At 42.2% G+C, this 27,070-nt stretch overlaps 1 protein-coding gene across 2 annotated transcripts; it reads left to right on the top strand.

The window, feature by feature from the left end:
* Positions 1 to 23: 23 nt before the first annotated feature.
* TMEM169 (transmembrane protein 169) lies at positions 24 to 26,698 on the top strand. 2 transcript variants are annotated; one of them, XM_014843574.3, is made up of 3 exons: positions 24 to 115; positions 21,488 to 21,852; positions 24,222 to 26,698. In XM_014843574.3, the coding sequence occupies exons 2-3, from the start codon at positions 21,582 to 21,584 to the stop codon at positions 24,842 to 24,844; spliced, it is 894 nt and encodes a 297-aa protein (XP_014699060.2). In that variant the 5' UTR covers positions 24 to 115; positions 21,488 to 21,581; the 3' UTR covers positions 24,845 to 26,698. The 2 variants fall into 2 exon arrangements, with proteins under 2 accessions (XP_014699060.2, XP_044607427.2); XM_044751492.2 differs by having other exon boundaries at positions 37 to 111; positions 24,222 to 26,689.
* Positions 26,699 to 27,070: the final 372 nt, after the last annotated feature.

Raw genomic sequence — 27,070 nt, 5'->3', positions numbered from 1 at the left:
CGCCCCGCCCCGCCCCGCGCGCCGCGGCAGCTCCCCATCCTCCAAGGGAAGGACCGCTCCAGGCGGCGGCTTCCTCGCAGCATCCTCTGCCAGCCTCTGTCCCCGGCACATGTAGGTGAGACTTTTGGTTCATTTTTTTTCTTTAATTTTCTTTTATTTCGATGACAAGGGGTGGCGGGGCAGAAGGGAAGCAGACAAAAAAGCAGGAGTGTGCTCTATTTTGAAGAATTCAACCCTCAGTGCTATGGCTCTCACGGTTAATTAAAATTAAATCTCCACTGCATCTGGGAAAAGAGAGGCTGCAGCTCGGGATCCTTGCTGCGCCCTCCCGCATCGGGCGTTGGGCGATGCTCTGAGTCCAGATGCTGTGTGCGGTTGGCTGCGAAGGGAAGGGTAGGCTTAGCTGAGGGGGAAGAAATCCGGCTTCCAGATCCTTTTATCCTCCGGGAGGGACCCTGGGGATAAGAGTCAGGGGAGGGGAGTACAGTTGCAGTCATCCACAGAACCAAGATAATAAATGATATTAAAAAGAAACTGCAGCCCACCTCCACCTCATCTCCGTCTCCCCATCCAGGAATCAAGGGAAGAAGCAACCTTTACCAGATTCGAGATATGATCCATTTCAGCCGGGCTGCATAAATTGATGGGTCCAAAAGAGGATCTTTCCTTCAAGGGTGCATGCTTCCTGCAAGAACACATCTGTAGGTGTGTGTCTGAGATCCTGTCCTCTCGTTCATTCCTTATGCAGGAGGGCTAGCCTCCTGAGAATGGGGGAGATTCCTCATCCGTGTTTTGGTGCACAGGGACAGTGATTTATTACTCAAATTCTCCAGCTTATTGTTCATCTTCTTTCATGCTGCCAGTCCACTGGGATGAGATTACACCTGGACTGGCCCAGTGAGACTTTGCCTAGGAACTTGGCAGATCAGGTGCTGTGGTCTTAACAATCCAGGCAGGATGCTGTTTCTAAGTCTGTTGCCAGAGTATTGTATTTTCCCATGCCAGGTGTTAAAATAATATAAAAGCAATCAAATACCGTTATTCTTTTGTTGGGCCCACCACCTAGTAATTCACAAAGCAAGCTGGAAATGGATCTGGTTGAGAGTGGAATCCGACATCACTTCCTGTTCCTCCATTCCCCTGCCCTTCTCTGACCTCCTTTAAGAAACACTTGCCCCTCTACCTTTGTTGCTGACAGACTCCAACCTACACTCCCTAAAGAAGGGAAGAAATCCCTGCCACCGCCCATTTGCTAGATAGTTAATCAAGGAATCACTTACTTCTACCACTGAAGTCAGTTATATAGTTATGACCAAATTTTTAAAAATTACACCATCACCTCCTTAAGAAAGAACTAAATTTAAATAGGAAAGTTCAAGTTATTGTTGCAGAAAAAGTGTAATTCCTAATGCTTGATCCCAATGACAAAGTATTTTTTTTAACAGGAAGAGTAATGTGGACTCAGTTCCGAGGGTTTTCTTATTCCAGAAAATTCCAGGCTTTCTTTCTTGGAAGAAAGGAACAATTTCTTTTAAAGATCGTTTTATCTAAGATATAATTTAATGTGGTTTGTGTCCTTGTCTGGACCTGTGGATCCACGGAGCTCTTCCAGGGTGGGTCAGCGTGGGTCTGGCTCTACTGCTGCCTCTGTGTGGTGGCTGAGGGGACTGAGAGGGACTCTGCGGTCCTCCAGGGAAAAGGTGATTAGACTGGCTGCCCACCCGTTTTGCCTGCTGAGGATGACAAGGAGCCATTTCTCAGCTACAAGGAAGTTGCAAGGAAGAGTAGTCCGAAAGCTCTTTTTCTGAGTCCAGAGTGAGCTTGTGATTACGAGAGAGGTGGAGTCTCTTTGAGAGGTCTTTTAGGAAAAATAAAGAGGCATGTTTTCTTTGCCTCTGTCCTCAGTCGGGGTTTGAAAGTCTGCTAACCCCAAAAGGCCTGGAGGCACAGCAATAGTTCTGCCTCTCAGAGGCTCTTTGTTTTCAGATTTTAACTTTGTCTCCTGGTTGAGCCATCTCTCCTCAGGGCAAGCATGCCATGCTGCTTCGACTGCTGCTTTGGCTGAATCAATGCTACCCTGCGCTCTGCATCACTGCCCCCTTTGTCCTAGGGAGAAAGGCCTCGCCATGGCCATGATCCTTCCACACCCCGACTCTGTCACACCCCATTAGTACTGACGCCCTTCGTCTTCTGAGATGCATCTTCCCACCCCTCCCCCGCCCTCTGCTTAGTAATTTCATTTGCTTCCCTCTGCCAAGCAGCTGGTGGCTCAGACTGACATCCGCCTGTGGGATTCTCAGCATTGTGATTCACAGAAACTGGGTGCTGAAGGAATGTCAATGAGGCATCTAGCCCCACCCCATCTTGAAGTAAAAGCTTTCGTGAGCCAACTTACGTAAATGAGACTGTTAACCAGTTAACAATATTCAGCCAATATTTGCTGACACCTGCCATGTGCCAGGTCCTATTCTAGGCATGGAGGATACAGAACAGTGGACAAGACAGTTAAGTGTCCCTGCCTTTGTAGAGTTTATACTCTAGGATGTATGTATCTTGGGAGCAGGAGTCGGGGGTGGGAGGGGTGTGTGTGCCATGAGAGTTAGGGCAGTAACAAATCAAAGATCAGAGAGTGAAGATCAGATCTTACAGCTCTTACAATAAGGAGATGCTCAAGTTCCTTGTAACCAACTACCCTCGCTGCCAGGAACTACTGCCTCTGCAGACAGTCAGATCCTCCCTAGATGTTGGTCCTGCCTCAATGTGAGAGCCTTTCAGGACCAGGTAGGTCGGCAATAACAAGAGAAATACTGCTTACCGAACCACGAGGGAACAGGCTGCAGCCTGACTGTGCTCACAGCAACTGGCTGGAGGCTGGGAGTTTTAAGTTGCTGTTCCATCGTCGTTCCCACCAGTCTGAGCCGAATTCCCTTCCATCTTTACACTGGTGAGACTGTTGCCCTGAGAGAGGCTAATGGTAATTTTCAGAGGTGGAATGGCAAGCATTTTATTTCCAAGTTGGCCTAATACATCTAACGGTGGTAAACCAAGGTGCTATTGGGAGAGTCTGGCCACCCTAGATAGGTGAGGTTTGGCCTTTTGGGTGACAGATACACAAATCAGAGAACTGAAAGAATAGTGGGATGGGAGCAAGACGCAGTTCACTGTAGTAACAGTAAATTCACTTGAAAGTGATGCTGCTCCACCCTCCCAGCTCCAGTTTGGATTCCTTGGAAGAAGGAGATGTGTCCATATGGACAAAGGTGCAGAAAGTCAACTCCCAATTGTTCCTAAATCAATGGAGCAGGGCACCCTGATTTAGAAGCTTTATAAGCCAGAGGGGGCAAAATGGCAGCCCATTTGTGTTTTGTTTTGGTTGTTTGTCCACATGGTGATTTATTTAAATTTAGACTCACTGCAACAATTAAAATCGGAACTTTCACATGAAATCTCAGACAACCTGTACCAAATGAGCCTGCGGTTCTCTGTGAAAGCAGTTGGCTGAACAGTGGGCTTGGTGGGTGGAAGAGAGGGGAATAGTAACTTCCTGTTTCAGCCCCCGGCATTCATGTGTCCAGATGCTAAGGCTTGGTGTCATTGTCATTGGTTAGCTTGTTCTCGCCATACTTCATCCATGTGTGTTACATGTGTCCCTGCAATGAACATGACGCCAGAGGCTTCCAAAGTTCCTGGCTTCTCCACCTGCCAAGTCCACAAATTCTGCTGAGTATCTGGATGGGTTTGGAGAAGGCACTGGATCAGGTCTGCTCCGGTGACCACCTGGGAACAGAGAATTTGAGCAGACCCCAGGGAAATCATGCCCGCTGGTGAGAGGTCTGTGAACCAACACTGTGGAGGTAGGGGTGGGAGCTAGTGGCTGAGGGACTGATTGGGTGGGCACTGACCAGCAGGGAGTAATTACGAGGCTTCCTACTGATGGCTCAGCCCTGCAAAGGCACTATACCTGGGTAGATATGCTCATTTTGTGATCTTGCAAGTCTTTGGATTTTTACTGAATGCCTAAGAGCTGTTGGTTTTCTTTTAATAAAACTCTCTTTTGGTACACTGTTGGCTGTCTCACTACAAGCAGACAATACTATCTGTCTTAGTCTCTCCAGACTGCTACCTCACAAATACCATAGACTAGGTGGCTTAAAGAACAAAAGTTTTTTCTCACAGTTCTGGAGGCTGAGAAGTCCAACGTCAAGGTGCCAGCAGATGCAGTGTCCGGTGAGAGTCTGGTTCATAAACAGCCATCTTCTTGCTGTGTCCTCACAGGGCAGAAAGAGCAGGAAAGCTCTTTGCGGTCTGTTTTGTAAGGGCACTAATCTCGTTCATGAGAGCCCCACGCTACTAACCAAATCACCTCCCAAAGACTCCGCCTCCTAAAACCGTCACACTGGGGGTTAACATTTCAACATATAAATTTTGGAGGGACACAGAATTAGTCCATAATGGTATCATATAGTGTATTAAGCTCTTCAATGGGTTTCCAGTGGGGCTTTAGCCAGCATCACTGTGATATCCTTTGTACTGGACAGCTGAGTTTCAGAATCCCTGGCTCGTCCAGGAGAATCAAAATTGCTTGAACCACCCATTATCAGGGATTATGCCATTTTATGCTCTAACTTTGAAATGCATATCAAAATCCGCATGTGCCCCAGAGCTGACAAATTGGGACACAGAAGAGTGGTTGACACATAAAATAACTTTGGACAATCCCAGTATATTAGGTAGGGTTTCTATGTGGCTGCCTTAAGAGAACCAAAATAACCCTGGATTAAAACAAGATAAATATATATTTTTTTTCTCATATTACACTCCAGAGGAAGAGGGTTTATGGCCGTTAGGGTCACTCTTATTCCTTCTTTCTCATTCCCCTGCCATCCCCAGGGGTTTGCCCTTGTCTGCATAGCTGAAGAGGGCTTATCAAGTTCACATTCTATCCCTCAAGAAGGTGAAAAGAGGAAGGAGAGGGGCAGACGTGCAAGTTGCACTCATCATGTCTACTCACATCCCATTGGCTAGAGACTAGTCATGTGATCACACTTAGCTGCAAGGGGTGCTGGGAAGCGTTATCTTTACCAGGGAAGTCATGTGACCAGCTAAAACATCTTATTAGAGAAGAAGAAAATAGATATAGGAGGAGCATTTAGCAATTGTGCCATAACTGGGCTTATTAAGCTTAAAGGAGCTTATTAATGTCTTTTTATTAAACTTTCCTTTGGTCTCAGTCTTTGGCAAAATCAGGCTAATCTTTACTTGCTACCACTTCAAACAGCACCCCCCAAAATCATTAATCCAGTCGCAAATTTTTTATTGAACACCTGCTTATTGGCCTATTTGTATGGTACCATTTTGTAGAGCTTATAGTCTAGTAGAGGAGATAGATAATAAACAAGTAAAATAACAGATAAATACCTAATTAAAAGTGTTGATAAGGCTTATACAGGAATCAGGCTGTTGTGATAATGGATAATGAAAGGCAAGGCAGGGAGCCTGGTTTAGGTTTGGTGTCAGGAAAGCCTTGGAGGAGGTGACATTTGAACGGACACTTAGAGGATACGAAGGAGATGGTATGTGACGGGGTGGGGGTGGGACAGCATACCAGCCAAAGCAGACAGCCCTCTTTTAAGAAGGCCTCAGTGGGAAAGCATTTGGAGCTCTTGAGAAATACATAGGCAGCAGTGGGATTAGAGCACAGGAGGTATGTACGAGGGAGGTGGTATAGCAGAGGATGGCAGGACAGGGAGGGCCCAGACCATGCAGGTCCTTAGGCCACATGAAGAGTTTGGATTTCATTTTATACCAGTGAGAAGTCACTGGAGGTTTTGAAGCAGAAAATGGCATGATTTTATTAATTCTTTCAAAAGGGCTTTCTAACTGCTAAGTGGAGAATTGATTGGAAGACAGCCAGAGTAGAAGCTGGAAGATGAGGAGCATTTGTGAGAACCCTAGATAAGAAATGATAGGCTCTTAGACTAGAGTAGTAACATGGAGATGGGAAAAAGTGGTGAATGAATTTAAGAATTATCTGGAAAATTTCCTTCAAGAATGACTTAAAACCGGTTCTTTTTAGCATGAGTTTTAGAGTCTGAGCATGTTCTTTGAAAGCTATTTTTTCGCTAGGATAACTGAGAACCCCTAGCTAATGGTCGATTGGGTTCCCACTCTACAGTATCACAGTCGTTCATAATCTTTGGATGGGGGTGGGCGTGGAGGATGGGTGAAGCCTAACTTCCAGAGAAAAGAGCGAAGTCCTGTCACCTTTCCTAATCCTGTTGATTAAAGTCTTAAAACTTGGGAATTATTTTTACCCTCTCTCTTATGGAATCAAAAAGGAAGGAGAAATGTTCAGAACCTGCTTCTCAGGTCAAATACTAACAACATAATAAAGGGTACAAAAATAGGGAAGATAAGCCTTCCTCTTTTAACAGTTGTTTATATCTTATTTTGGAATAGGCATTTTCCCTTCTCCTCTGTCCTATCAGGTCAACAAACACATGTTAGTATCTGCTACATGTCAGCCCTGGGGGCTTCCCCCTGGAGGTGAAGAAGTGGAAGACAGTTCCTGATATCTCAAATTTTATAATCTCCCTTGGCAGATGAATGAAAATCATGAAACCACCCATAATCAATACAAGATGATGTGAAATGCTGCATAGTGAAGCCTTAACAGTACGGTGCAGATGACAAATGCCACCGAACTACAGAGTAGGAGAAGGCAAAAGAAAGGGATTGGAAACTGACATTTATAAAGTACCAATCCATCCTAGGCATTGTGCACTTGAGCATTCATTTCATTCTCACCACACTCCTGCAACAACAGGATTGGGGTTGAGGAGAGACATGTGTGGGCTGGGGAAGTGACAGAAGGGGGCATGAGTAAGTGAGTCTGTCTTGAGCCAGGCTTGAAAGAGGTGGAGAAGAGTGAAGAGGGTGAAGGAAGCAAATGTCAACCTTTAAAATGGCCAGTTATTTTCCAAGCAAAACGAGTTTATTTGGGAGTAGCAGAGGAATTGAAATTTGGGAAACACAACTGTGGTGAACCATAGGCAAGTGTGGAGAACAACGGAGGGGAGTGTTCTTTTATGGAAGAAAGGAGGAAATTGGGAGAGAGTGTTATGAACAAAAGTCCATTGGAGGAGAGTGAGATTTTTACGGTTCTGACAGCTTCTCATTGGCTGAGTCGAGGTGGCTTCTCAATGGCTGGGTTTTTGCTGGTTAAGGAGAAGATCTTCCTTCCTCCAGGTGAGCTATGTAAAGTAATCTTCCTGCCCAGACATGTAAAGGAAGGTGTAAAGGAAAGTACGTGCCTGAGAGCTCCTCCTTCGCAGCTTCCTGACTCCATTTTGAATGAAATTTCCTTTATTTTCACACACATAAGTAGATGTGTTGACTAGCCATGTTGTGGGGGAGGGAAAAAATTGCTACTAAACCCTAGGATGGGGCATGAATATGGAGAGACTCAAACACCAGGCAGACACTTTGTATATACTTTAGGCAGAAATGTTAAGATAGTGATGAATACTGGACAAGATAAAAATGATGTTTCCATTTAATCAAAATCATTTAAAATGGTGGATGAAGAATTCTGAAATGGAAGGCAGAGAAACCAGCTTGATCGAAGTAGTGAGAGGGCTGTCTTCTATCATATAGTAATAATAGAAATTGAAATGGACAGATTAACAAAGAGATTTCATAGGAACCATTGGCAGGACCTAGAGACAGGTTAGTATTAGGGACATAGGAATATATCCCTAATATCGGAATTGGATTCATCAAAGACAACTCTAGAGGTTTAAGTATAGAATCTTGGGTAAACGTTAGCAGGCAGCGTGGCACGGTGAACAGAACATGGGCTTTGAAATTAGCAAAGCTGGATGTAAGTCCCAGACCCACCACTGCATAACCTTGAGCGAGTTACTCCTCTAAAAGGGGATAATAATAGTGCCTACTTCATTGGTTTGTTGTGAGGATTAAACAATATGATTACTGTGAAGCACTTAGAACATCACCTGGCACACGGTAAACATCCAATAAGTTTTAGTTGTTAGTATTATTAAGTCTAAATGTCCTCGTTTGCAAAATAGTACATCCTTTTTAAAATTGTTGTGCCTAGAACCATTGTGCAATATCTGGAACATAATATTGTTAAAACATATTTATTTAATGTGTAATTAAATGGAGTTGTCAACCTTCAAAAACAGAAACCAGTTTAAGAGGCAAAGTGTTTACTTGGGATCAAAGAATTACAATTTGGGGAGCACAGATTCAGGTAGAAACCCAAATGGGGTCCCAATTACAGGATGAAAGAGGAGGATTTTTATGGGGAAATGAAAGGGGCATTTACATGAAAAGAAGAGGGAAAAATAAGCTAGGTTATTCTTTTTTTTTTTTTTTTTTTTTGCTGAGGAACATTTGCCCTGAGCTAACATCTGTTGCCAGTCTTCCTCTTCTTTTTTTGCTTGAGGAAGATTTGCCCTGAACTAACATCTGTGCCAGTCTTCCTCTATTTTTATGTGGGTCACTGCCACAGCCTGGCTAACAAGTGGTGTAGGTCCGTGCCTGAGATCCAAACCTGCAAATCCAGACCACTGAAGCGGAGTGTGTGACCCCAACCACTAGGCCATGGGGCCGGCCCCAAGCTAGGTTATTCTTTAACTATACATGGCTGGTTATTGATTCTGTCTTCAGAAAGAGAGTCCATAATTATCAGTCTTTGTGGTCATGATGTCTTCTTTCCTGTTTGCTTTACAAACAATTGCTTGAAAGACAATTCTGGTTTGTCTCAGGCCAAAGGTCTGGCCTGGTTTAAACAGTCCAAAGGTTCCAGGAGTAAGAAGTGCAGGCAGTTCATCTGAAATCACTACTCCAGCTCTATTTTAAAATGACTCCACTAGTGTCAACTTTTCACAGGTAATGCATGTATAAGCAACTAGCACAGAGCCTACCAAATGATGTAATCAGTAAATGTTCTCTTTTATGAGACTAGGTACTCCATAAATGTTGTGGGGTTTCCTTTCTCCTTTCCCTTTCCCCTTCTCCTTTCCTCTTGGAAACTAGACGTTTCATCTGCTGAAAATAAAATCGTGAGTTTACTTTGAACATGCTTACCCAGAAATGATGAGATATTCAAGTGGAAAATCTCAACTAGGCTGCTGGAAATACATCTGGGTAATCTATCAATCCTTGATATCTATATTTGGGCATTCTGGGCACAGAGGTGGTCCTATAGCCCTAGGCAGGAAGGCTGTGTATTTCAACAGAGGAAGAGAATGTGCTGTTGAGCATAGACGGCAATGGATTGAGAATTGAGTCTCAAAAACACCAGCAACTGTGGGTTGGAAAAGGAAGATAAGAGAGTAAAAGAAAGAGAAGGAGGGTTTGAGAGTTAGCAAGATAGTGAAGGTAGTAAGTCAAAGGAGAAGAGGGAAAAGTCAAGGAAGTCTTGGAAATAAGCAGAACAAAGGCTCTGGTATGGACAAAGAGACCAAGAATGTTGAAATAGTCACTGTGGTCACACTGGTGATTTTCAATGTTGCAGCCCACACAGAAAAGAGTGACTCATCACGAAAGGAGAGAGGAGTGAGTTTAGGACAGCAAAAACAAAAATATCAGCTGTCCAATGCAGCCACTAACACTTGACTTCCTCGACATCATGAGGAGACAATTCTGGGCTTTGGAGTTCTGCAAGTATAGATTTAAATCCCAGTTCTCTCAGTTCTTTACTTGACATGGATGAGCCCGATGTTTCTAGATACTCTCACTAGAAGCATGTTGTATAGACAGCATTGCCAAAAACATTTTCATTGCATATCTAATTGGCTGTAAGGCAATTTTTCCATAAAAGATAAAATCACAAAAAATGAAAGAGGGTTACTAATTAAAAATGGCATGATGAAACATGAAAAAATGAATAACAAAATTAAAGACTTTATTGTGAAATACAAAATGTTTGCATACATTTGAAATGTTTGAATGCAGATTCATGTCAATACTGCACAAATAACTGATTTTATCTTATTGCATGTGTGAAGTTTACTTAACTAACACTTGTCTTCATTCTATTGGAAATGTGGATTCAACTCTGCACCCTCAAAGGAGAGACCCTTGGCCTTCTTTTCCTCCTCCAATGTAATGTGTTTGAAAATAAGTAACCAACTCTGGGGGAAAATCATCACATAATCTGTCAGCTCAATAAAGCCATCAATAAAATGTTGTTAACTGAAAGAAATGCCAACTATTTTAAGACCACTACCAGCATATCTGCTCATCACCATATAGACCATTATGAGGGCCAGCTAAGATTTATATCATATAAAAAGGGGAGTAATGCAAGAACTTTGTCAATGGAGAAATGAAACTGAACTGACAAAAGCAATAAACTATCAACAAGTAATTGTTTTTATCTTTTACAGTGGTTGATTCATCAGTGGAGAAATGAAACCCAAAAAACCAAACAAACTGTCAACCAGTTATTTACTTATCTCTTAAGGCAAAATCACCTTATGGCCAATTAGTTATGCAGCAAAAACACGTGCAGCAAAGATGTGTAGAGTAAAAGCACCATATTACCAAACCAGGTTCCTTTTGCCCACCACACAATTATGCCAATCACCGAGATGATGAGTTTGCAAAGAGAAAGGATTTAATCACAAGGTGGCCAAGTGAGGAGGCAGGAGAATCAATCTCAGATCTGCCTCCTAGAAAATGGGGACTCAGGGATATTTATGGGATAAGGGGGTGGGGTGGTTTTAAGTGTGAAAATAGATGATTGGAGGTAAGGAGAAGTGAGGTAATTGATGATCTGCACAAGTGTAGTCAAGCTTCGTGCGTCTTCATAGGATGCATGTTCACAAAATGGTGGTGTTACCCTCATCTGAGAGTAGAGTTTTTAGCTCCTTGACATCAAAAAGGTCACTTGTCAAGCATTGCACAGGCTCAGTTGATGGGTTGGTGGTCTCAACTGGCCTGAACTGGACAAGGGGTTGACTCTCAGTTCCTGAAAAGCTCAAGCACTCCACCTGTTACCATGGTGACCCAAGCCTCAGAGATGTTGTCTATAGGGCGGGTGTTAGTAATGCATTATCTAGCTACTTTTGCAAACAGACAACTGAGTATAGTTAAAATGAATTGGCCTCAGTTTCAGTTCCCCCTTGTTTTGGTTCATTCCTCAATCTTGAGGGATTTGGGGCAACAACCTCTCTAGCTTCTTCCTGCTGATAAGGAGCATAGGTTGTTCCTTCTCATTAAACCAGTCTCTTAGTAAGGTGGTGATGCAGGTGGGCTCCCAAAGTTAGTCCTATATTGTATAAGCAAGTAACCAGGTATTTAATAAGAAGCATTATAGATTTGGGTGAATTCCTCTCTTGTCAAGGTCCCCAAAATATCCTGAGTTTCTTTGTACCTGCCAGGGAAGTGACCTTCTTTACTCAACTGGTAAAGTTGATGGGAATCCAGTAAGCAAGGTACCAGGCTAATATTTCAAGCGGCTTTATTCCATAAAGTCCAAGCTCGGGGCGGGGGGGGGGGGGGGTGGGCCAGCCCGGTGGCACAGCAGTTAAGTGTGCATGTTCTGCTTCTTGGTGGCCCGGGGTTCACTGGTTCAGATCCCAGGTGCGGACATGGCACTGCTTGGCAAGCCGTGCTGTGGCAGGTGTCCTACATATAAAGTAGAGGAAGATGGGCACGGATGTTAGCTCAGGGCCAGTCTTCCTCAGCAAAAAGAGGAGGATTGCCAGCAGATGTTAGCTCAGGGTCAGGCTTCCTCAGCAAAAAAGAGGAGGACTGGCAGTAGTTAGCTTAGGGCTAATCTTCCTCAGAAAAATAAAAAGTCCAACCTCTGTTCCTCAAAGCTGTCTTGCCATATATCTGAGTCTGCATATTTCTCTCCAGTATGACATTCCTGTCAAAGCCTTGGTAATATAACCGATGTTTCTAATTCTGTCCTGCTATAAGGAGAACAGATTCTTTTTGAACTTATGCAAATAACTGTATTTACATGAAAAGAATACTCACTAAGAGTTTTCAAATCCTGGAGGGATCAGGTAGGGGGAAAAGTGTTTCAATTCTGCTTGCAAGGGTATAATTTTACCAAATTGCTATAAATCATAGTTCCCTTAAACCTAGGAAAACAAAACATTAAAAAAAAATCAGCAATATCTCAAACAAACAGTCATAAAACTTATAATCAACCTCATCAGTTCATTCAGTCCTGTGTAATCGATTCTTGATCTTAATATACTGTTAGAAGTTTTATGAGACCATCAGCCTCTCCACAAGAGTTGTGTAATTTCTTACCCAGCTCAGTTTTGTAACCTGAAAGTTTAGCAGAAACTTGCATTCTAGAGCAAGTGTCGGAGTGCTTTCCGTGAATCTCTCTGCAGGTGAAACATATTTGCAAAAGCAGAGTGAAACAACAACTATCTGCAAATGACAAAAGACCCAAAAAGGGAAATTGGCAAAGAAACTTGGCTATTTCTGTGACATACAACACTTCAAGATAATAACTAGAATTATGGCTGACAACCCAAACAGATCAGAATTTTAGGAATATTATATAATTTTAAAACATTTATGTAGATAACATTTACCCACATAATATCATAGGTCCTGTGGGAGATCAGAATTGGCCACCCCAAAATGTGTCCTTAGCCTTGATTATTTTAAGAATACAAGACTGAAAGAAACTTTGACCTTCACCCTAACTTTGGCCTAAAGGAATTTAAGATAGAAGGCCTATCCCAGGACAGACCATCACCATAGATAACTGAGTACTGGTAAACTGGGAAGGTCCTCGGTAAGCCCATTTTTTATCAAAAGATCTCTTTCAGGTCCCCTTGTCTATAGACAGCCCAGCAAACACTTGTTTAATAAACAGTTGCGTTTCCATCTCCATGTAAATTGCATTCCTCCCCTTTGAAATCCCAAACCATTACCCCCAACATCCTCCTTTGTCTTTAGCTGAAAATGGTATTTAACGTGGCAGTTTTGGCCATTCTGAGAGTTACTCAGTTTTCCTGGGTTTCTCCCATGTATGCATATTATTAAACTTTATTTGATTTTCTCCTATTATTCTGTCTCATGTCAATTAAATTCTTAGACCAGCCAGAAGGACCTAGAGAGGAGAGGAATTGTCTTCCTCCCCTACAGTCTCTATGAAACAATGCTTAATTATCCATTTAACCAAAGTGACAACAGATGTTAAAGGCAAACAGTTAAAAAAAAAAACTCTTAATTATTTTAATAGATTTTAGCCTTTTAGAACATAGGAAATTATTTTGACAAAACATAGAATTTCTGTCTTTTAGGTAGATTTACTCAAAAGTAAAGAAAAACCTATTATAGTCTCTTTATCAAGAGCAGACTAAAAGTTCAAAAAAATTATTCTTTTAAAAGAGAGAAAACCAAATTCTAATTTTTGCACCAGCTTACTTTTGATATTAGTACATTGACTTAATTAAATTCGTTTCAATCTTAGCCAGTTTGACCATGTACAAAACTCTTTCCTCAGGGTTCCTCTTCCACACACGTTCTATAACTTTCTTTTTTACATTCAGAATTTGTCCCATTCTTCTTTCTTTCTTTCTAGTACTTTAGGACAAATTTATCTTTCTTAACAAAACCAACAAAAATATTTCTATTCTTTACACCTTCTTTACTGAAAATATTCATCTTTCCTTGAATACAAAGATGCTTTCCTTATTAGTTTTTAGTAGGTTTAATTACACATATTAGAATTCTTAACCCTCACAGACCTTTATTTTTAGTGAAAACTAAAAAGTAAGCAATTATGAACTGTCTTTTACATTAACATTCTGTGACTTGGCAGATTTATAGATACTTTTCATAATTTCTAGAAATATGCTATTTCATAGTGCAATTTTAATAAAATATGACGTGTTTTCTAATAGACCCACACATCTTTTTTTTTTCTGTAACAATGATACCTAACCTCTTAATTCTAAAGTTCATGTTCCTGAGGCACAGTAAGCCAAACACTGAGACAGTGGTGCTCAGAGATGGAGAAAGATTTATTTGAATTGGCCAAGATGAGAAGGAGCCTGGGTTCTCTCAAATCCACCTTAACAAGAGAAGAGAGCAGGGTGTTTTATAGAGCTGAGGGGTGTGATGGGAGGAGTTTTGGCAAAACAAAGGAATAATCCATGTTTCTTTCACCCCCCATAAGTCCCTGGGCAATCTGACTTCTAGGTATCAGTGGCAGCTAGGGGCTGGTTATCTGGTGATCCTTGAAGGCATTCTCTTTCTTCTCTAAAATAAGCTCATAAATCCTTGTGACCCTTGAGTTATCCCTCAGGTTAAACAGGAAAACAGAAAATTGACAAGATTAACTTCTTTTCCTAACAAGGTCAAAAGGTAATCTTATTGAATGCTAACAGTAACTCTCAGGCAACCAGCTTTTCAGGTACCCAGCTTCAATAAGAAGACAAAAGTAGATAAACTTAGATGTGTGTAGCAATAATATTTCAGTATCTCTTATTTGAAAATAACCTAGATATTCAATGAATTTTTTTTCCTGAGGAAGATGCACCCTGAGCTAACATCTGTGCCAGTCTTCCTCTATTTTTTAGTATGTGGGCTGCTAGCACACCATGGTTGCTACCAGAGCTGTGTAAGTCCATGGCTGGGAACTGAACATGAGCCACCAAAGTGAAGCACATTGAACTTAACCACGAGGCCACAGGGGCTAGCCCCTCAATGAAGTATTTGTATCATTTAATTTCACCTAGCTAAACTTCCAAGTTTCAAGTTCCAAAGAGATTTGGGAAGTTATTTTAAATACACATGCCATAACACATAGTTATTGTTAAAAAGTTTGCCCAAAAACTTTTATCTTTTTCAGGTCTTTTAGTTGACTTGTTCCAATAATTATTTAGATTGCCTACAAAACTTCCTGAGACATTAGACAAAATTAGCTATCATTTTAAGTTATTATTATTATTATTTTTAAAAGATTTTATTTTACGGGGCTGGCCCCTAAGTTATTATTTTTGCTAACCAGTTTTATAAGAGATAACATGAGCTTAGTTGACTAATAAAGTCTACATGTCTACATCATATCTGATGTTAATAACTTTGAGGATGTGCCTTTTTCCATCAAACCAACAAACTTAAATAAGCTTTCATTTACCAAAGATTTATTTATATTTATCATATTAGCTTGAAAAATACTTGGGGGGGTCGGCTGGCCACGTGGCCGAGTGGTTAAGTTTGCGCACTCTGCTTCGGCAGCCCAGGGTTTTGCCAGTTCAAATCCTGGGCACGGACATGGCACATCGGACAAGCCATGCTGAAGTGGCATCCCACATGGCACAGCTAGAGGGACCCACAACTAAAAATATACAACTATGTACCAGGGGGCTTTGGGAGAAAAAGGAAAAAAATAAAATCTTTAAAAAAATATATTTGGGTTAGTTTCTATTACATTTAGGAGTAATTTATATAAGTACTTACTTTAAGCCAATTAAATAGAGCTCCTAATTTTGGCCATACCATCCCGGAAGTGGAAAAATATCTCACATATACAACATATACATGTAGATATAGAAGAGCATGCAGGTAGACATAGACAGAGACCTTATAGCTTCTGTTAAATTTTTGCTATGAATCAGGTACAATACAAAACTCAGTATTTTATAAAATACTTGGAGCCAAATTCTGTTTTCGCAGCTGGAAAGTTTAAGTTATGTGCTTAAATGCCTAAGGTATTTTTAATCTTTTTTTCCTCTCTGAAGAGAAACATCTGCATTCTAAAGAATGGTTCTCAGGTCCTAGAGAAGATGGGAGCATAAAATCTACATTACAAAGGTACAGAGAAAGCATTCAAGTTTTCTTCAAGATGGAGTTTCTGGGGCACATGTGCCTTATCAGTCTTTAAAGTCCCACCATGAATGAGCATGTTGAGAGGAACACAGGAGGCTTTGGGGTTTGCAAAAGGACAAGTGAACTTTGAACCAATTTATAGAGCCACAACTCTGACCCTGCTGGGATTTGCAAAGCAAAGGTGGTTGTTTCCAGTTCCCCAAAGAACTGGGTTGCAGTCTGAATCATAAAAGAGGTTGACCCACCCTGTCAGCTACATTTTCCTAATTGCTTCTTTATATCAAGGAGATTTTAACTGAAGAGGTGAATCAAAAGATTTTTATGTTCTAAAACTTCAGGACAATGTATCACACCTTTAAAAAGTCTGCACAAGGTGTTTAATAAAGGCCCTCTTTCCAAGTGCATAATTGAACACTAGAGCGTTTTACTGTGGGCGTGGGGAGCTTTTATTGTCTTGAGTTTTTGGCACCTGATATTAGTCTCTAGTTTTTATCTCATACCGTGTGGGCTCGGGCAAACCTACTGACTTCCTTTTAGTATGCTTAATTAACATTGTCTGAAGGTCAGATTTACATGCTGTCTTACAGTTAGGCAGGAGAAACATCCCTCAGTGAGAGACAATGGCTATCCCCACAATACAGTCTATAATGCAATCGGGCAAGAGAGATGCAGTCGCTTCACATAAAGCCTGTAAATATATCAATTTTTCTACAAAATTTCAGCTGAATTCCATCTACTCTTATACCTTTAATCATAGCTTCCATTTGGACTTCATCAACAGGTCTTGGTCTTGTAATACTGGGTGGGGAAGCATTCCAAGCCCCACATAACTATCCATTTTCAAAACACACTCAGGCAAAGTTGATATAACCTCTTTATATAAAATTAGCTCAAACATTCTAGCCTTCGTAATCTTATCAACACTTACACTTTTACATTTTCTCAATTTAATTGTAGCCTGTGTCAGGGTCTTAAGGCTAGTCTTTTTCTTTTTTTTTTTTGTATTTCCTTTTAATTTGATCTTTTCATAGGTACCAATAAAACAATTATGACGGAGCTTTCAAAAAAATTTTCCAATTTAGAATTTTTTCCAATTTAAATGATCTATCATCTGGCCACATTGATCAGTAGGATCTTAATAGTGACTCAAACTGATACAGGCTTAACACAAGTTGACATAAGGGAAGACATATTGTAGAAAAGAAACCATATTGTAACTTTGAATGATCTCTGAGTAACTAACCAAGACATGCTCTGTAGATTTTATGGCCCCTCCTAGCTGCTATAAGTTGATAACTTTGTTCTTCTGAGCTCCTTAGGAATGTGATGACCCCAGGCAGAGAGCCTGTGCTGATAGCCATCGTCAATGACAACTGAAAGATCAGGATATAGGCCGCTGCTCCTGTCTCTGATGCACATCCAGTAAAACAAAAGACTATCAGGAACTAACTCTAGATGTCTGCCTTACCCGGAGACCAGCCCCCTATATAACTGGCCTGTAGTCTTTGTTCTATAAGATGATTCTTTCAGACATTAGTCAGCTATCTTCTCACTTGCTGGCAAGCTGTAATAAAGCCCTTTCTCTCCTACCACCTTGCCTCTCCACTATTGGCATGTCTTGCAGTGGGCAGACGACCCCCTTTAGGTAGTAACAAAACCAATAAGACTTTTGCAGCTTAACCATGGAGTGAGAAGCATCCCCAAAAGAAAGTGCAAAAGAAGCAGGCCTCACAAGATCCAGAAAGTTCACTCCCAAAAATAGACTAAGAAAGCAAAGGCCTGCATTGCACAGGCAGAGAGCACTAACAAGCAATGAAGATTGAGACGACAAAGGCCTCTGTGCACTAGGACCCCTTATGATAAACTCCCCTGAGAGCTGATACAGCCAGACAAAGAGAATGCATCTCAGAACCCCAGTCTAATTGATTGGCCACCAAGATTCACACCAGTACATGCAGCCTCTTGATGGTGGACACCAGAAAGGTCACAAAGCCAAGCTCTCAAGACATAGAACAAGACAGAAGAAAAAACTTTATCTTATATGCACGTTAATAGCTTTAGCTAAGACTTGGGTCTCTTGGAGTCAAACTTATGCCCACCAATTTTGAGACCTTTTTGGCTTCCAAGAGGCCCATTAGCAATAGCTTTCACCTTATGTGCATACTTAACCTACAGCAAAGTTTACCGAGGGCCTGCCCAGACAACAAGCTATGGAAATATCAGGGTCTTGCCCTACAGTTTTTTCTTTTTTATGACAAGTGACACAAAAGACAGAGACAAGGAAAAATAATGACCATCTCTGGGAGGAGAAGGGTCAATAAACCAATGTGTAGTCAAACCAAAATTCTCGGAGTCGCTGAATGATCCATCATCTGGTCATTTTCTCCAAAGTTTAAAGAATACTGTGTCCATACAGTGTTATAAAAGAATATCACCTTTTCCTGTTTCATGCACTCATAGCTAAAAGTCACCCAGTTTGGGAGAATGCAGCCTAAAGGGCCATAGGTAGGGATCAAATTAGGGTTTCCCATTGTTTCAGAATTTAGACACAGCCAGTCAAAAGTGTATTTGTGCTGCAGCTAGAACTGGACCTCAAAAAGTGAAGGAATCCTGGAAACCAAGACCCTCGCAACAAAGGCCAAACCAAGGCTTCCTTTTCAGAAGTCAACCAGAAGGAAGAAGAAATAAGAATCTGGTTACTTGTACTGAAGTTATTCACCAGAAAGATGTCTTCCAAACCTAGAAACTATTTCTTTATTGAAAAGTGAAGTTATGCACTGGAGTTGGCAAGCACCAAGTCAGGAAAAAATCCTAGAATGGTCCCTGGGACGAGTGGTCTTGGACAGCTGCTAGACTCATCCACATGTTCTCCAAACTGGCAAAGGGCCAACAGACTGCAGGCGAAAGCGTCCATCTGGACTTTCCTCCTGGCTGGCTTGCCAAATTGTTACCAAACCATGTTCATTTTTCCCACTGTGCAACTATGCCAATTACCAAGATGACAAGTTTGCAAAGAGAAAGGATTTAATCACAAGGCAGCCAAGTGAGGAGGCAGGAGAGTCAATCTCAGATCTGCCTCCTCAAAAGTGGGGACTTAGGGATATTTATGGGATAAGCGGGCAAGGTGGCCTGAAGTGTGGGGATAGATGATTGGAGGTATGGTGAAGTGAGATAATTGATGATCTGCGCAAGCATAGTCAAGCATCATGCCTCTTCATAGGACACATGTTCACAAAACGGCAGCGTTCCCATGATCTGAGGCTCCAGTTTTTTCCTCCTTGATGTCAAAAAGGTCATTTGTCGAGTATTTGTGCTGGCCCAGTTGATGGGTTGGTGGTGTCAACTGGCCTAAACTGGACAAGGGGTTAACTCTCAGTTCCTGAAATTCTCAATGAATTAATGGATCTAGCCAGTGGTCATCAATGGCTACTAATTTCACAGAAAGTCAAATTACTGTTAGGTGCCTTCTGAAGGAAGTACAAAACACCATCTATAACATTGTCTTGCTGGAACAACCAGCCAACCAAAAAAATTCCAACTTGAATCTGATCAAGCCTCTCTTGGCCTGAAATATATGATTCAGAGGAACACACTGTGGGAAGGGCAATCAGCAAAATCAAGGCTATGAGAATCTGCAAGATAAATGGCCTCCTTTCTTTAACAAATCAATTGCAAGAAGAAAAATTGGAGAGCGAACATATAGACCTGCGCTGTCCAATACAGTAGCCAGTAACCACATGTAGCTATTTAAATTTAGATTGGTTAGAATTCAATAAAATTAAAAATGCATTTCCTCTGTTGCATTGGCCTCATCTCAGATGCAGTGGCAGAAAGCTCTATTGGACAGCACTACTGTGGACAAAGAGCTGTACCATCTGTTTTCATTGCATAGACCTTATTTGGATCCTCATTTAAGAAAATAGACTTTAAAATGTTGAACAGATAGAGAGTTTGAAGGGACTGGGTATTTGATGATATTAAAGAATGGTCAGGGCCAGCCCGGTGGCCAAGTGATTAAGTTCGTGTGCTCTGCTTTGGCGGCCCAGGGTTTCGCTGGTTTGGATCTTGGGCACAGACATTGCACCGCTCATCAGGCCATGCTGAGGTGACGTCCCACGTAGCACAACCGGAAGGACCTACAACTAGAATACACAACCATGTACTGTGGGGCTTTGGAGAGAAGAAGAAGAAAAAAAAATGATTGGCAACAGATCTTAGCTCAGGGCCAATCTTTAAAAAAAAAAGAATGGTTAAAAAAATTTAGGTGTGATAATGATATCATGATTTTGTTTTTTAAAAAAGAGAGTCCTTACAGGTAAGAGGTGCATACTGAAATATTACAGATGAAATGAAATGCTGTCTTAGATTTGCTTTTAAATACATTGGCTATGACTATTTTGATTGCTGTTGAAACTGGGTGATAGATACCATGAAGCTTCATTAAAACTATTCTCTTTGCTTTTGTATAGGTTTGCCACTTTTCATAATAAAAAGGTTCCCATTTACATATGTTCAAAACTTTACATAATAATACTTTTTTAAAAAGAAGCGTATGAGCTGCTAGCTGCCTAAATATGACTAGCTGGATCTTTGCTATTTTGCATCTCTTTAGTAGCAGCATTCAAAGCATTTCTCTCTTCTGAATGGCCCAATACACCAAGAACACAGGCCAATCAGTGTCCTCTTTAAAAGATGTTATATAGACTCTCTTCTCTCCCCACTTCTCTTTACCTGGAGAACAAAAAGAGGAGAGTGTTAAGAATTGAAAAGTGTGGGCCGGCCCAGTGGTGCAGTGGTTAAGTTCACACTTTCTGCTTCTCAGCGGCCCGGGGTTCACCGGTTCGGATCCCGGGTGTGGACATGGCACCACTTGGCAAAAGCCATGCTGTGATAGGCGTCCCCTGTATAAAGTAGAGGAAGATGGGGATGGATGTTAGCTCAGGGCCAGTCTTCCTCAGCAAAAAGAGGAGGATTGGCAGTAGTTAGCTCAGGACTAATCTTCCTCAAAAAAAAAAAAAAAGAATTGAAAAGTGTGCATCCTTTCCCCTTGTCTCCCTGCATGTGATAAGACAGATCCTAGGAACTTTTTGGGAGCTTGGGCCAACAAGAAGCCAGAAGACAGGTGTCCTTTATAGAATACTAGGGTAGGTGTGGTTGGTGAAGTTGTGCCATGTTTGGGTGGCTTACTCAAAGTTGCACTCATCCATTTGAGTACAGTTGTAACGTGTGACTTGGTAGCCAGAAGCCTGGAGTACCGGTCCCAGCCATCTGAATCTCCATCTATGGTGGGAGTAAGAATTGTTCTTAACTCCCATTTGTCTGTAAGACTTCTTCACCCAACTTTCTTACATTTGGCATCCCCCAGCTAGACTGATGGGTTTTCATAATATCATATGCTTGTGTAAATGACAAAAATATTATTGCAACACAAATAATATTTTATTCACAGCCATCCATTCTTGTAAAAGTATTTCCACAGCCCTCCCGAAATAAAGTTTTATGAAAACTACAGGGAGGAGAAGGCTTCTAACAAGTTGAGGATCATTTCCCAAACCCCTTTCCATCTCAGCTTATTTGCTCCCTGTTGATGGCTTTGCCTTCCTATCTTTCAAGTGGAACTCATCATTGGGATGTCTTTGCATAGCCCCATCCAGGAAGAAGCTCTGTGATGTGTAGATCGTGAGTTTGCTCAAGCAAACCACAGTCTTCACAAGGAATAATTAGACACGAGGACTAAGATGGAAGAGCCAGCACCAATGGAAGACCAGGGCCAGCTCCCAAGCCCCCAGCAGGGCTCTCTGAGGAAGGCTGTGGCTGCTGCCCTGGCCCTGGATGGGGAATCCACGATGGGTCGCAGGAAAAAGAAGAAGAAAGAGTCTCGCCCAGAATCTATCATCATCTACCGGTCAGAGAATGAGAAACTGGATGAAGAACCTGAGGAATCAGAAGGTGGAGACCAGCCCAAAGAGGAGGAGGGAGACGATTTCCTAAACTATCCTGCAGACGATGGTAAGTCTCTCTGGGGCGACTTGCTTAAAGCCATGGGAAGGAAACCAAATGAGGATCCTCCAGAAGACAGACAGGCCTTTACCCACTGACCTATTTTTTCTTTTTGATCCATTTCTTCACACAATGTTGCAGTTTTCACTCAACAAATTGACAATATTTATTAAGCATTTATGATGTTCTCTTCTAGATGATATGGAGGAGATCTCTGCCCTTTTGGAACTCCTAGTGTAACGGAAGAGACCAATTTATAAAAAAAATTAGTAATACAAGCAGGCTCTGCTAATTACTTAATATTTGTAAAATGAAGAAACAATAGTTGACTTTCACAACAATCAGGAAAATGCAAAATATAACAAGTTGTAGTACTCATTCACATATAGGATGGCCAAAAACTGGGTAAAATATGACAACATCAAAACATCAATGTGAGGAGATAAACTTACTCTTGTACACCTCAAATGGAAGTGGAGTCTGCTTTAATGACTTTGTAGAGAAATTTGTAAATATATGTTAAATTCAAAATTCAAAACATGCATACCCTATGTCCCAGAAATCCTCAGTATCTGCCCCATGAAACTTATGCCCATGTGCACAAGGAGGCATGTGTCAGAAAGTTTGTTGCTGCTGCTGAAACTTAAGTGGCACTGGGAAGCAATAGGTGGATGACGTAGATCTATTTGTGTAGATCTGTAGATCCCTAAGACATACACCCACAGTGAACAAGACAGTTACCGTCCCAGCTCTCATGACGTTTGCCTTCTAATCAGGGCAAGACAGACAATGAACAAGTCAGCACATAAAAGATAATTTCAGGTAGTGGCACGAGTTCTGAAGACAATAACCACCAGGGATGGGAAGATGATAACTGGAGGAGGGTGGTGGGGGAGAGATCACCTGGTCGGGCAAGGCATCTCTGAAAAAGCAACAGTTGAGCTGATCAGAATGCTAGGAAGGAGCCAGCCCTGAAAAGATCTCAGGCAGAGCTTTTTAAGAAGGAGGAGCAGCAAGGGCAAAGACCCTAAGGTGGAAGCACCATTGCTTATTCCTGGAATGGAGTTGTTTCTGTGTAGGGAGTGTAGAGAACAAAGGAGAGGATGGTGGGAGGAGATCAGAAAGGTAAGCGGGGCTAGATCATGTTGGCCTTGCAGGTCATAGTGAAGAGTTTGGAATTTGTTATAAGTGCAAGAGGAAGTCAACGGAGGACTTTTAAGCAAAGGAGAGACATCATCTCATTTATATTTTTAAACAGTCACTCTTGCTTCTCTATAAAGAATGGCTTACAAGGGGTAAGAGTGGAAGCTGATGGGAAGCCGTTGTCTCACTGCAGCCACACTAGCACTAAGGTGGAAGCCTCGACCAGGGTGACAGCAGGAGAGAGAACTAAAGGAGAGAGGCTGATCATAATGCAATTTGGAACTTGCTGCTGCATAGGAGGCAGGGCGTAGGGGAAAGAGAGGAGTCAACAATGACTCCTGGGGTTTTGACAAGAACAATAGAGCAGCTAGATCGCAGTATCACTTACTGAGATGAGGGAGACTATGAAACCAGGAGGTTTGGGGGGAACAGTCTAACTCTTCCATCTGGGCAATCAGAGTACCTGTCAATATCCTGGGCCCTACTCGTTAGGTCACTCTATTTTATCCCTCTTCCAGACATGGGGCAAGGAGTCCAACAGGGCCTACAAGACATGCCGACCTAAAGCCTCTGCTCTCCCACCTCCTCCACTTACAGACTGCCTTTCACATGCAAGGACCATGGACTTCCCTGTTCAGTGTCTCCAACCTCACTTCCAGGGTGGTGGAGGGCTAGTTGGTAGTTGTTGGTGGTGTGTGTGTGTGTGCAGAGCTTGGATATGAGGGCTGGGATGTCCACAGGCATGTGAGGAGGCCCCCTCTCAGGGAAGCATAGAGAAAGGAATGAGGAGGGAAGGGGGTAGGCTGCCCACAGTATAACACACACATAGTACAATCTTAACCCACAGGAGTAGATACTCATAAATAATATTTTCACAGCTCTTGTAAACCAGAAATAAGATCATTACAAAGTGAGGTAGTAAAGTTCCTTACATACCTCAATATCACAGAGATTGTGAGAAGATTGAGGCCCAAAAAGGGAAGAAAGAACAGGAAAAACAAGTTTAACCTGCTTCACAATTTTATCAGTGTAGACTGAGTTCACTGTGGGAATAAATAATACCTGGGGTCACCCTCCTGATGGAGCCCCATTCAGTCCATCACTGAATCGCTGACTCCAGGACCGTGCCAGATGCTGTAAAAGTGGACACTCATACTCAGCCCCAGCCTCAGGACAACACTGTGATGAAATGTCCACTCTTCTGATCTTGACTTTTACCTCCTTATTCCCTACAGGTATGTGGAATATGCCTTTGGACAGCCGCTATGTCACATTAACTGGGACCATCACACGAGGGAAGAAAAAGGGTCAGATGGTGGACATCCATGTCACATTGACAGAGAAGGAGCTGCAGGAATTGACCAAGCCTAAAGAGTCATCAAGGGAAACAACACCTGAAGGCAGAAAAGCCTGTCAGATGGCAGCAGACCGTGGACCCCACGTGGTCCTCTGGACGCTGGTGTGCCTGCCTGTGGTTTTCATCCTCTCTTTCGTTGTCTCTTTTTACTATGGCACTATCACCTGGTATAACATCTTCCTTGTGTACAACGAGGAGAGGACCTTCTGGCACAAGATCTCATGTTGCCCCTGCCTCATTCTGTTCTATCCAGTGCTCATCATGGCCATGGCCTCTTCCCTGGGCCTCTATGCTGCTGTGGTCCAGCTCTCTTGGTCCTGGGGGGCATGGTGGCAAGCTGCCCGGGACATGGAGAAAGGCTTCTGTGGCTGGCTCTGCAGCAAGCTGGGTCTGGAGGACTGTTCTCCCTACAGCATTGTGGAGCTGCTTGAGTCTGACAATATCTCAAGCAATCTCTCCAACAAGGAACCCACCCAGGAGGTAGAAACTTCTACTGTCTAAACTCCCAACAACTTACTTCCTTCTCTGGTCCCAGTAGCCTGTATATCATCTTCCAGTTCCAGAAGATTCTGTCTTTAAATTATCCCCTTCCCCTCACAGTTTATCTGGAAAATTCTAGCCCATGCTGATCTGTCCTACCATCTTGATGGTTCTGGGAGGGCAGGGAACAGAAAAGCAATTTGTGCCAAAGCAGTCCATCCAGTGGACAAACCCTTCTTCATTCCCTGACCTAAAATGACCATTTATCTGAGATAGGAAGCTCAGTTGTGTATCAGTTCAGGAACTTGAAGGTGTTATGGGTGCCTGGAACCCAGGACACTAAATGTGACCGGGAGAATCAGGAGGCTCTGGGGAGACAGTCCACAAGTGAGAGAACAGATAGAGATGGAGTGAAACATTCAGGAAGCAGGGCTACCACAGTGTAGCAGAATGTAAAGATTTGTGCGTATCACTTAGATTTTGATTTAGCGTATAATTAAAATCCTAAAATATCAGTGGTTTAAACAAGAAATATTCTCTTTTTAGTATACAAGTCTGGAGGCAGACCCTCAGGGGACCCGATGAAGTCATCGGGGTCCTAGACTTCCTTTATTCCCCTACCATTAGTAGGATGTGGCCCTCATCACCCTTGTCCTCAACACCCTGGTGCTGGCTGCATCTCTAGCCATCACATCCATGCTTCTGGCAGAATAGAGGAAGGGGCAAAGAAGAGCGCACCCTCCTCGTTTAAGAAGACTTCCAGAAGTCTCGCCCAACACTTCTTATATCTCATTGTCCAGACCTTAGTCACATGACCTCACAATCAAAAGAGGCTGGGAAATGTTTTTTGGCTGGGCAGCTATATTCTAGGCTAAATATTGGGGTTATGCTATTTTAAGAGAAAAGGGAAGAATGGCTATTTTGGTAGGCAAGGAAGAATCTCCGCCTCACAGTATTTAAATACATTCAGGTCCCAAACTGCTAATATAGTTTTGTTTATTTATTTAGGCCTGAATCTTACATAGAGAAATTATACATAGATACTGGCCACATATACTATGTATATGCTGTATATAGATATTAGCAACTCATGTACTTTGCAACCAAATGTCCGTAATGTCATGCAGTTTCAGGATTTTTAGAAAGGCAGAGTGAAGGGTTGAGTACAATTATATAATAGTTTAACTGTTTTCCTGGGAGTGAAGGGGGGACTAGGTGGTGATATTTAATCTAATCTACAGATTAAACACTGAACTGCATTTGTCAAGCTCCCCTCCCACCGGGGATCAGTAGCCCTAAGCATGAAGGAGACAGAGTCATCTTTCTGTTGTTTGGCAAAATCTCACTCAGAGCCTTACTCACTCGGACCTTTCTAGAGTTTAACGAACAAATACCATCTTTGCTGTTCTGAGAAGCATGTGTCTTCCTGGCCACTAGGGGGTGTAAACCAGATGAATTCAGATGATTAATAGATTCTGAACTTTTAAAAAAAATTTGTTCCTGAAGGTGTCTTCCTAATTTCAAAAAAAATTGAATCCTAAGAGGTCAGGAGGCTTGGGTCCTTACAAGAATAGCTTGCGCCCATTTCTTCTTCACATCTCAGGAAGAAGCTGTGGAAAGAACTGTTGTGAATCAAACCAAATGGGTGAGGCATGCTCTCCCACAGAAGGCCAAGGACATTTGCTTAGTGTATGGTGCTGAACACCACCTTCAGAGGAACTCCCCCTCTTTTTTCAAATAACTATTATTCGTTTGACAAAAAAACAACTCTGCCCAGCATTTTTGAAGATAACCTTGGTGCTCTCTGGTGCTTTTGCAGAGACATAAACAAAGACAAAGAAAATAAAAATAAACTCTGATTAACATTTGCTCACTTTTTCTTTGAGTTTCTCTAAAAGTGCTTTGAATTCTACAGTTTGCAGAGAAAGAGTGAGAGTGGTAGCTGTCCCATATATGTATAATCATCTTAATATGGATATTTATATCTTGATTCTTTCCATATACCACTAATTTATGGGGATTCCATTGAGGTGGACTGTTTTCACAGATCACATATTTACCTAAGACTCCACTGGGAAGTTGCAACCACATTTGTCACACTTTTCTGGAGTTAGGGAAACCAATGGCCAAGGCCCAAAATAGTCATGATTAAGACAAGGGTAAGGTGGTCACGGGACAATGGATGAGGGTGGGGTGAAGGTGAGGCCCAAGGAATACCCAGATGAAGCTGACATGGCCCTCATGTTA

The sequence above is a fragment of the Equus asinus genome, chromosome 19, assembly GCF_041296235.1.
Source record: "Equus asinus isolate D_3611 breed Donkey chromosome 19, EquAss-T2T_v2, whole genome shotgun sequence".
Taxonomy (NCBI): domain Eukaryota; kingdom Metazoa; phylum Chordata; class Mammalia; order Perissodactyla; family Equidae; genus Equus; species Equus asinus.
This window is presented reverse-complemented; position numbering and strand designations above follow the sequence as displayed.